This window comes from Camellia sinensis, chromosome 9 (genome assembly GCF_055761805.1).
Source record: "Camellia sinensis isolate YWXY chromosome 9, ASM5576180v1, whole genome shotgun sequence".
Taxonomy (NCBI): domain Eukaryota; kingdom Viridiplantae; phylum Streptophyta; class Magnoliopsida; order Ericales; family Theaceae; genus Camellia; species Camellia sinensis.
In genome coordinates, this window is record NC_138969.1 from 130,816,693 (window position 1) to 130,827,345 (window position 10,653).

The window sequence follows — 10,653 nt, forward strand, 5'->3', positions numbered from 1 at the left end:
TAACAAGTCAAGACAATGCATTTTTCTTGGCTATGGACGTGATGAATTTGGTTATAGATTGCGGAATTCGATCGACAAGAAAGTTATTCAAAGCCATGATGTTATGTTTCTTGAAGACTAAACAATTGAAGACTTTGGCAAAGGTGATCAATCGGAGCCAAAAACTAGTGATCTTATTGACATGGATCTATCTCCTTCATCTTCAGTGGATGATTAAGATGGAGGAGATGTGCAGCCACCTCTTGAAGATGTAGATGATGATGCTATTTCAAATGAAGTCGAGCCCAAACTTGAGGAAGAGCATCCAACTCAAGAACCACCACCACAACTTAAGTTGAGAAAATCTACAAGGGACCGGCAACCTTCAAAAAAGTATCCTCCCAATGAATTTGTGTTGATATCCGATCAAGGGGAGCACAAGAGCTACAAAGAAGCAATTGAGCATACAAAGAAAGGTGATTGGAAAAAGACCATGGAAAAGGAAATGAATTCCTTGCTTGAAAACCACACTTATGATTTGGTGAAGTTGCCTAAGGGGAGGAAAATTTTGAAAAATAAGTGGGTTTTCAAATTGAAGAATGATGGCAAGAATCTAAGGTACAAGACATGTCTTGTTGTGAAAGGCTTTGGGCAAAAGAAAGGTGTTGACCTTGATGAAATTTTCTTACCGGTTGTGAAGATGTCTTCTATTCGGGTTGTACTTGGCATGGTCGCAAGTATGAACCTTGACGTTAAGCAACTTGATGTGAAGACTGCATTTCTTCATGGCGACCTTGATTAAGAAAGTTATATGGAGCAACCGGAGGGTTTTGTGGAGAAAGAGAAAGAGAAATTTGTTTACAAATTGAAGAAAAGTTTGTATGGCCTCAAGCAAGCCCCGCGACAATGGTACAAAAATTTTGACTCTTTCATGATAAATAATGGTTTTTCTAAAACCACTTCGGATCATTGTAAAAAAAATTCCTGATGGCAAATTTATTATTCTTTTGCTTTATGTTGATGAGTTGTTAATTGTGGGTCAAGATTCTACCATGATTAACAAGTCGAAGTTAGAGTTGAGCAAATCTTTCGCTATGAAATATTTGGGGCCCGCAAAGCAAATACTTGGTATAAAGATTGTTCGTGATCGAAAGAATGGACTAATTTGGTTGTCTCAAGAAAGTTACATTGAAAAAGTTCTTGAGAGGTTCAACATGAATAAAACAAAGCCAGTTGGTCATCCACTTGCAGGTCACTTCAAGCTTAGTTCAAATTAATGTCTTATAAGTGAGAAGGACAAGGAAAAGATGTTGAAAATTCCTTATGCTTAGCGGTTGGTTCTTTGATGTACGCCATGGTTTATACAAGACCGAATATTGCTCACACCGTTAGTGTAGTGAGTTATTTTCTTTCAAATTTGGGTAAAGAACATTGGGCAACAGTGAAATGGATTCTAAGGTATCTTCGAGGGACTGCGAATGTGTGTTTGTGTTTTGGGAATGGTAAGCCAATACTCGATGGGTTCACAGATTCTGACATGGCCAGTGATGTTGATTCTAGGAAATCTACTTCGGGGTATTTGATAATATTTGCAGAAGGAGCTGTGGCATGGCATTCTAAATTACAAAAATGTGTTTCTTTCTCAACTACTGAACCGCCATTACAGAAGCTTGCAAAGAAGAGTTATGGTTGAAGAAATTTCTACAAGAGTTGGGTTTGAAGCAAGACAAGTATGAGCTTTATTGTGATAGTTAAAGTGCTATTCATTTGAGTAAAAATTCTTCTTTTCATTCGAAATCGAAACACATTGATGTGAGATACCATCGGATTCGTGATGTATTAAATTCGAAATTGTTACAACTCGAAAAGGTTCACACGGATGATAACATTTCAAATATGTTGACTAAAACTTTGTCGAGGGACAAACATTTCAAGTGTCAAACTTTGGCAGGTATGGTTAATGGTTCCACCTAAGTCAGTAGAGGGAGAATTGTTGGGTATTCTGCTTTGCTTCTACAATCTGTTTCGATTTAGTTTTGAAAGACTATTTTGGAGTATTTCGGTAGCCACTGTGTGACTGATTTGGATTATTATTTTGGGTCTTCTTCAACTTTATTTCGAAAACTTTTGTTCATCTATTTGGTGAGATCTTTCCTCTTATTTATTTGTGATTATTTAGAATTCACCTAAAAGTGGTTTGTGAGACTTTTTGTGTCTCGTTTGTAATCGTTTGAAAACTATTGGTTGATAATGGAATCAGATTTTGGTCATATAGATATACCTCACATTGAGAGAATCACGTAAAAATTCTTGTATCGTTGTTAATTTAATTTTTATTTTCATTGATTGATTCACTTTTGGTAAATCATCTATTTTCCTAAACAGGCATGCAATGAGGCCATTACATTCATTCCAACCTCCAGAATTCAGAGATCAACTTTGAAATTCATTCTCTCTCTCTCTCGATTTTTCAATCAAAAGTTTTATGCTTTCTACTTTCTGGTATTCTATTTCTATTATTATGTAGAAATAGAATATCATACTCCGATTCTCTGGGTTTCGGTTTTTACAGAGTTATTTTGATCTGTTTCCATTTATGCAAACGTAGACAAAAGATCCCCATATCTACTTCGTTGCATTTGGAAGGCAGATTTACTAGTAAGTTACACAATTTGATAAGGGCAAATACTATTTTTAAAAAAGCCTCATTCATAACCCGACTCCAAGTGATTTTGTCTAGTAGATTTCTAATAGAAGTTCAACAGGAACATTGTCATCCCAGAGTATCTGTACCAACATCATTTCAGCATATAATTGATCCAAATTTCAAATTTTAATAGTAGCAATTTGATTAATGTATTTACAAAGTATCATTCTTGGTTTTTCATTTCATTTATGTTATATTGTTCGTTGACATCTTAAATTGAAAAATCAATGAAGACACTCTATGCTGTCCGCTGAACAAAAATAAATAAATAAAACAACTTTCTTCCTTCCTTATCGATATTATTTTTTTTTTTTTTTTTGGAGTAACAATACCAATTAAAATGTGTTCAAAACAGGATGATGAATGCTCCTGCCAGGAAGAAACAAAATAACCATGTCACAACAACCTTCAAACTTCAAACCGGTGACGAGAATGGATCCCATTTTCAGAGCATTGCAGCAAAGTGGTTCCTCCTCCACTCGAGGGACCAGCGTTTCTTCTCTTTTTCCTCATATTTAGCCCATGGGAGCTTGCGCTTCGATATCTTTCGCTTCTTCGCAGCTACTCCTAGCCGGTCTCCATAATTCTAAAAAACCAAAAATGCACATTCAGAATGAGAAACTTGTATTTGACATCAAATTTAGAACAAAAATAGGCTTAAATAAGGTTAAAAGTACAAAAAAATAAATTTCATACCTGGAGGCAGAGTCCTTCTTCAATGTCACAAATGGGATAATCATGAGGGCAGCAATACTCTGTGCCAGTGCAGCACACAGCATCTGTGTACTCGCAGCACCCATATTCAAAGCAGAAATCAAACTCTTCCAAAATGCAGCAACACGTCTCGGTTGCAGGACAATAAGAGGAGTCTCCACACTCACTAGGTGATGGAGAGGGAGGTGGTGGAGGAGAAGGTGGTGGCGGTGGTGGTGAAGGCGGTGGTGGTGGTGATGGTGGCGGAGGTGGAGAAGATGGAGATGGGGAAGATGAATTTTTAGTTGGGTATGAAGCCATTGCATTGATTGCACAAACACCATACTCATCACTAGTGTTCCTTCTTATATATCCATAACCCTCCATTCCCCAAGATGTTCCCCAAGAATTCTTGATTATCCAATACTCTTCTCCACTTTCAGACCCATAACCCACAATCAAAACAGCATGGTCTATGTCATCTGGATTGTCCGAGCAATCTCCATCGTAGATTCCCTGTATTACATCAATTTTTTCTCAATTTATTAGCATATTAGTGTATGATTTTGGATTCACAAGTTTATGAAATGTGAAATGAAATAGAAATTAGAGTTACCCCTGTGTATAGTTGAAAATCTATTGCACCACCATCTATTCCAACACTTATGGGTTGCTTAAGAACAGCACAAAAAAGAGCACTCTCTTCTTCTTCTATATCTGTATAGCCATCAATTGACACAGCTTTGGTTTCCTCCTAATTAAACAGAACAAAGTCAATCATCATTTACTTTTATTGTGAAGTCCAAAATGTGCATAAATGGTTAATAATGAGCTGATAATCTATAGGTGGAATCTAAAAGTATCTCTGTCTAGCTTAAAAAACATATTTTTTTTTATAGTTTATTTAAACTATTTTTGTCACATAAATTGTAAGCAAAAATTACAATATCTAACACAATTCCAAAAAACAAAATAAGTAGCTTATTTTAGCTGCAACAAATAGCACCATGTGGTCAATGATTTCTGTCCTTAAATATGTGTATCCCTCCTACTAAGGCCTCGTTTGGCAAGTGCACCTTATAGTCAAAAAGTTAAAAAGTTACTAAAAAAGTCAAAAAGCCAACAACTCATACCAAAAAGTCAAAGATTCTCTTTTCTTTCTACTTTTTGCATATCTTTTCGTAAAAAGCTAAAAAGTCTTCCCAAACATACTAGTTTTTTTTTATATCACATTTTAGCCAAAAAACTCAAAAGTTACTAAAAAAATATGTTCCCAAACGAAGCCTAAATACACTTCCAACCAGGCCTGACAGTGGACTAGGTTCAGATAAGATTTTGCAAAATCCAAATATGATCCAATTATAAAAAAATTGAATAAGAATTCAATTCGTATTGGATTGAATTTATCGAAATCAAATCCAATAATAAACCGACTAGTTGGGTTTGGGCCTAATCAGATTATTGGATTGGATTTTTCTTAATAGATTTCGATTGCCCAGTTCAAGTCAAAACTGGTTTGTTCAAAGGTCTACTTCCAACTATTGAATCATGTCTCGAGATTCATAGTCTTGAGATTTTCATATTATTCAATAATTGAGAATGCAATGAATTAGAGAAATAAGAATTTAGAAACAGAATGTCTTTGGCCTGCTTAGTTATTAGTCAATAGCAGTCTGGAAAAGGGACACAGACCTTGGTGGTGTTGCAGGTACCATCAATTCCAGTGTATGGATAATCAGATTCAGTATCAATTCCACCATTGCTAACAACCCAAGCAAAAGCATAGTCCATGTAACCACCATCACAACCATCATTGGTGGAATCACAATCCACAAGCTCTTGTTCAGAAAGGCTAATCAGGTCTCCAGTCACTAATGCATTTATTCCTTCCATTGCTCCAGTTGAAGAGAATGCCCAGCAACTTCCTATATAAAACCCAAAATCAATAGCTTAATGAAAAGATTAGGAAAGACTCCTAAGAATAAAAATCAAGAATATTACAATGAAACTCAACACTCATATTTGTAGGTACACATATTCCTAGAGGGTTTACAAAGACACAGGACCGAGCCTAGCTTAAATGCCGGACCATCCAAAGCCCGATTGGCTCGGCAGGAGAGGAAAAAGAAAAATCTCTCACAACCAGAGAGGAAAGAACTAACCCGGTCACGTCTCAAGGGGATAGGAAAGAAGAATGTGCTTGAAAATTTTTATCGTATCACACTCTGTTCCATCCTTAGGATTGAGTTATTTTTATTTCTAAGATATAGTTTTAATTTTATCAGGCTACATTATTGCATCAACAAATTGCACAATCAAATGTGGGATAAACAAGTCTAGTGGATAATTAATCTAAACCCCTACTTTTAATCTACAACCAAACGAGGCAATAACTATGGCCCAATCCACAAACATGAACATATAGCCATATAATTTTATGCTCTGAAACACCATCTAAAAGAAGTATTTCGTTGGCTCGAATGATTTTGAGCAAAAATATAGTGCATTTCTTTTCCTTTTTGTATAATTAAACCAAACATGAGAATAAACATACAATGATCACTCCATTTTAGACTTAATCAAAGAGTTAATTTCATTAAGTGCTTAATAATTATTTCTAAATAAGAAAACCAATAATGAGTATTCATGTAGGGAGTGACACAAAACGGTGACCAAAAACCAGTGATATATATCATTTCTCGATTAGAAAACATACCACAGCCTCCTTGGTCCTTGACAGCAGTGACAATGCCATACTTCCTCCAATCCAAGGAAGACGGTCCATCGCAGGAATTCAATGCCGCCTTCCCCTCCACACTCCTCCTCTGAATGCTCATCTTCTTCTTAAAGGGCTTCTTTACCTTTGATGTATAAACCACTCTGAACTCTTCATTACTCATGTCAGCAAACTTGTTCAACCCAACTGTATGCTCTGAACTCATCTTTCTCTTCGAGTTCTTCTCCATTACATACTTCAAATTGCTCCGAAAGTTTCGGAACCTCTTATCTGCCTCTTTTTCATGCTTGTAGACCTTCCCATGCTTCTCCTTCCATTGTTGGAAGAGCTCAGTCAATCTTTCTTCTGAAATAAACTGGTTTTGATGGGATAGTATTGAGAACTCACTAGGGAGACTTGAACTGAGGCATGTCAATGATGCCCAGAACAGGAAAAGGAGTGAGAGTTGGGTTTTATGGGTACCCATTATCCAAACTTGGTGGAAAATGATCTCTGATTATCTTTCTATCTTGTGTTTTTATATAGTTCAAGTGCACATTAACCTACCAGTCAGCTCAAGTATATTCCCTCACCCCTCATCCCAAAATTAAAGTAGTGAGGCAGGCTCATTTAAAACAGCAGACCCTATTGTTTTAATCAATAAAAATGGTGAGTTTTGTTCGCCTATATGCGAGGTAGTTTGATTTTGTTCACACATTTAACAAGCTATGTGAATAAAACTCACATTTATTTGGTCCAAAGTAGTAGAGAGTCTACTAGTTTAAGTAGTGTTAATACAATTTATAGAGCCCATTACTTTGAAACCGATCACGACATGCATCTTGCGACACTCGTCACATGTGTGAACAAAACCACTATTCATGTGCAATGGGGGATAAATAAGGATCCTCTGTCATTGTTTTCGCTCAATGATCTTTAACCCAAAGCCCAGCTCAATTGGGCCTTGAAACTAACAACCCTGCAAACCTCCTATAGTTCCTTGGGAGGCTTGAACGCGAAATCTTTCGGATTTTTACTATTTGGCCAACCCCTTAAATTTTTTACTTGATTTATTTTTTATTTTTGTCCTTAAAATTACACCCCTTAAACATTATTGTTTCATTACAGAAAATTTCATAGCAGAGCATCTTCATCCATTAGGTGGGTGACAAAAATCGGACTCCTCTAACTATACATTTTATTATTTTTTCATAAAAATTTGAATTTGTGATTGTGCAGACCAAATTGAGATTTGAAGTGATCAATAGGCTGTTCCCATGAAGACAGTGAAGTGGAGGTCATGTAGTTTTGTCAGGGTATTTTTGTGATTATGTAGAAAATTTTCAAGGTAATTCATGAAAAGGATTGGATATTTTATGTTTGTTACTATTATACTAAACTTTGTTGTTCCAAATTGTCTTTGGTTGTTGGTTATCTACTATTCAGACCGTTTGATTTGTGAGTAGGTAAAGTGAGCTACGAAGAGCTACCAGTCAACAAATATGGAATTGCTATCTTGGACTATCTGTATTGTTAGATAACAATTGTTGGGTTGGAATGTCATAGTTAAATATTAATTTTTTATGTAAGCTTTGATTATAAAATTAATAATCTTTAGTTTTATAATATTTATTTTTATTTAATATATAAATTTATTGGCAGACTTTAAATTGAGCTTGAGATGAGATTTTTAAGCTTGAATTCAGGTTATGACAGCCTTGACAACATGAGTTTTTGTATTTTATAGCCTAAGCTTGGCCCGGTCTTGCCAATGAAAGCCCACCCTTAATAAGAATCAATGACTAGGGATTTTCTATTTTGTTAATGAAACATACAAAAATTAACCAAGTTGGATCCAACTTGTATCCAGTTGGAAATTAAGACTAGACCATCCAGTCTGGCTAGTGGGCTCACTTTGAGCCCTACTTCGATGATTTAAATCATTCACATTTTAGGATTCGTCGAGCATGTCATCAATGCAAAAAATAAGTCAATCGAATAACAACAAACACGTGTTTGGATATGTTTTATATAAAAAAAAAAAAAAAATAGATGGTAAAAAAATAAACAATTTATACATAATTGATCCGAACATGTGTTTTTGCTTTTATTCAATCGACTTGATTTTTTACATGGATGATGTGCTCGACAAATTCTAAAACATGAATGATTCAGATTATCAAAGTGAGACCTAAAAGTCAATCCACTAACTTAACTAGATGGTCTAGTTTCAAACTTCAACAGAAGACGAGCACAATTAAGTTTGATCATGTTATATCTATGTGAGAGACCACAGAGCATTTGATGACAATGCTTCAAAAATGCATAGTTAAGGGTGTATTTGAGTTTTATCTAATTGGATAGATTCTTGGAGATAACTGAAAAGAAAACAGAAATGAAATAGAAGTCAACTCATTTTATTTTATTCTTTTACAAATTTAAAGTTTAAACACAATCTTAATTCTACTTGTTAGAAATTGGGCGTCCATTTGGCATGACCCTTTGAACCTTTTGAACCTGAATCTTCTGAACCTTTTGAACATGAACCTTTTGAACCTTATCTATATAAGTTTGAATTTGAATTCAAAACTTATTTGAATAACCATTCAGGATATCTATATCTATCATATCAATAGATATGGATAGGTAGATAGATAGATATTGGTTGTTATATCTAATTAATATATTTTATGTATAATATATTTAATAGATCATATACATATATCTGATATACGTTATGTGGTTTTTACCCATAACCTTTTTTCCAAAACTCTCTCTCTGACTCTCTCCCATTAAAACAACGATCAAGCCTCTGCACTGTGACTTGTGTGGGTGATACTCATTTTGTAGTATCACTCCACTGCTGGGTTGATTGATCAGATTCTAGAAGCACGTAATTTACCCACGAGATTCTTGTCAACAAGGTATGATTCTGATATTTTATCCGCTCCGTTATTATGCTTTATGATTACATTGGTATCAGAGCCAATATGGGTATTTTCGTGCTTATTTGTATGCGATAAAATATGTGTATAATTTTATACAAATATACATACACATTATATGTATGAAAATTAGTTTGAGAATGTGATACATCTCATTTTTATGTCCATGAAATATCATTTTTGAGACTATAAATGTATTTATTGTGAAAATGGAGTCCGGCAGTACCAAAATTAGACCAGAAAACACCGTGGAAGGCGGCGCGTGTGCCTCACGCACTATATGACGCCGCCCAGCAGTTCCACGCACTTCGACGCGCCACCACGAGCGCTCACGCGCCCCCACGCGCTAGGTGCTCTTGCCACGGGCGCGCTGTCCGCGCCCTTCACACGCGCGCGTTAGCCGCACCGCACCACGTGCGCAGCCACTCGTGCGCCATGCGCCGCGCCGCCGTTGAGCTGCCTCGCGCCGAGCTGCGCTGAGTTGAGCGACACGAGCCGAGCCAAGCCGTTTTTCCCAACTGGCTTGGTTCTAAGGCTCTGTTTGTTCTTTTTTAATTCTGAATTACGTTGAATGGTCATAAGTAATTCGTTATAGCTTTGTTTTAAGCATGGTTGGTACTGTTAGATTTAGAATTACATTTTCTATCTTCTATAAAATTTTGAAAATTTTATGAAAATAAAAAATATTTTTCCTGAAATAATAATTCATTATTTCTGCTTTAAAATATATCTAGTGTTGCATGATTAAGTTTCTGAGGCTGAATTTTTTATTGTAGACTATTGTTGTAGTTTACTACTTATTGGTATGGTTATTGCATTTTACCAGATTCTTGAATATTTATTTCTAATTTTATGTGTGTTTATTAGTTATTTAAAATTCCAGAAAAATTCCAGAAATTCAGAAAAATTTCAGAAAATTTCAGAATGATATACTTTCTGTTATGGCATAATCTGAATATTAAATACAGCATATTGTTATTTTTTGCTTGGAATTTCTAATATGTTATAATTAGAATAGCATGATTAATTATTTTTTATTTTAATTCCGTTATTAAATGTAACATAGCATGAGTTGATTGTGAATCTACATTATGATGCTATTGTATGGAATTAGAATATTTTATCATACTTTTAGACACGCCATAATTAGTGGGAGGTTGTTCGGTTGAGAGAAATCTTTGTAGATTTACTCTCGAAAACCAATATTTTGCGCATAAATTAAATTGAATTTTGGATAATTGTCACCTGTGGCGCAAGAGATGATTACAAGCATAGCGGATTTTCGATCTTGCGACTTGTGTAATATTGTCACTATTTAATTTAGATTTTTGTGGCAAAATTATATTATGCTAATCAAATTAATCCCAATGCGAATTTCTCTCTAAATTGATTTAGCTTATGGAAGTTAATTTGATTGACCTATACTTAGTAGAGATGTTCAAATGTGAACAATCTAATCCCATTCTTTAGATGAGCAAAAGTCTTGGAAACTTTAGGTCAGACTTTAATTGAGCCAAAGTAAGAAAACATAACTCAAAGTCGCGCTGGTTTTGTTGCCTTGTTCGGCACAACAAAATTTGATGTGTGCGCTATGGTTAGCGGCACACTACGTA

At 35.2% G+C, this 10,653-nt stretch overlaps 1 protein-coding gene across 1 annotated transcript; it reads right to left on the minus strand.

Annotated features, from left to right (window-relative positions):
• Positions 1–2,951: 2,951 nt before the first annotated feature.
• LOC114319076 (low-temperature-induced cysteine proteinase) lies at positions 2,952–6,870 on the minus strand. Its single transcript, XM_028266068.2, has 5 exons — positions 6,096–6,870; positions 5,072–5,304; positions 3,996–4,133; positions 3,383–3,895; positions 2,952–3,272 (listed from the first exon to the last, which is right to left on the minus strand). The coding sequence occupies exons 1-5, from the start codon at positions 6,580–6,582 to the stop codon at positions 3,132–3,134; spliced, it is 1,512 nt and encodes a 503-aa protein (XP_028121869.2). The 5' UTR covers positions 6,583–6,870; the 3' UTR covers positions 2,952–3,131.
• Between the last annotated feature and the right edge of the window lie 3,783 nt (positions 6,871–10,653).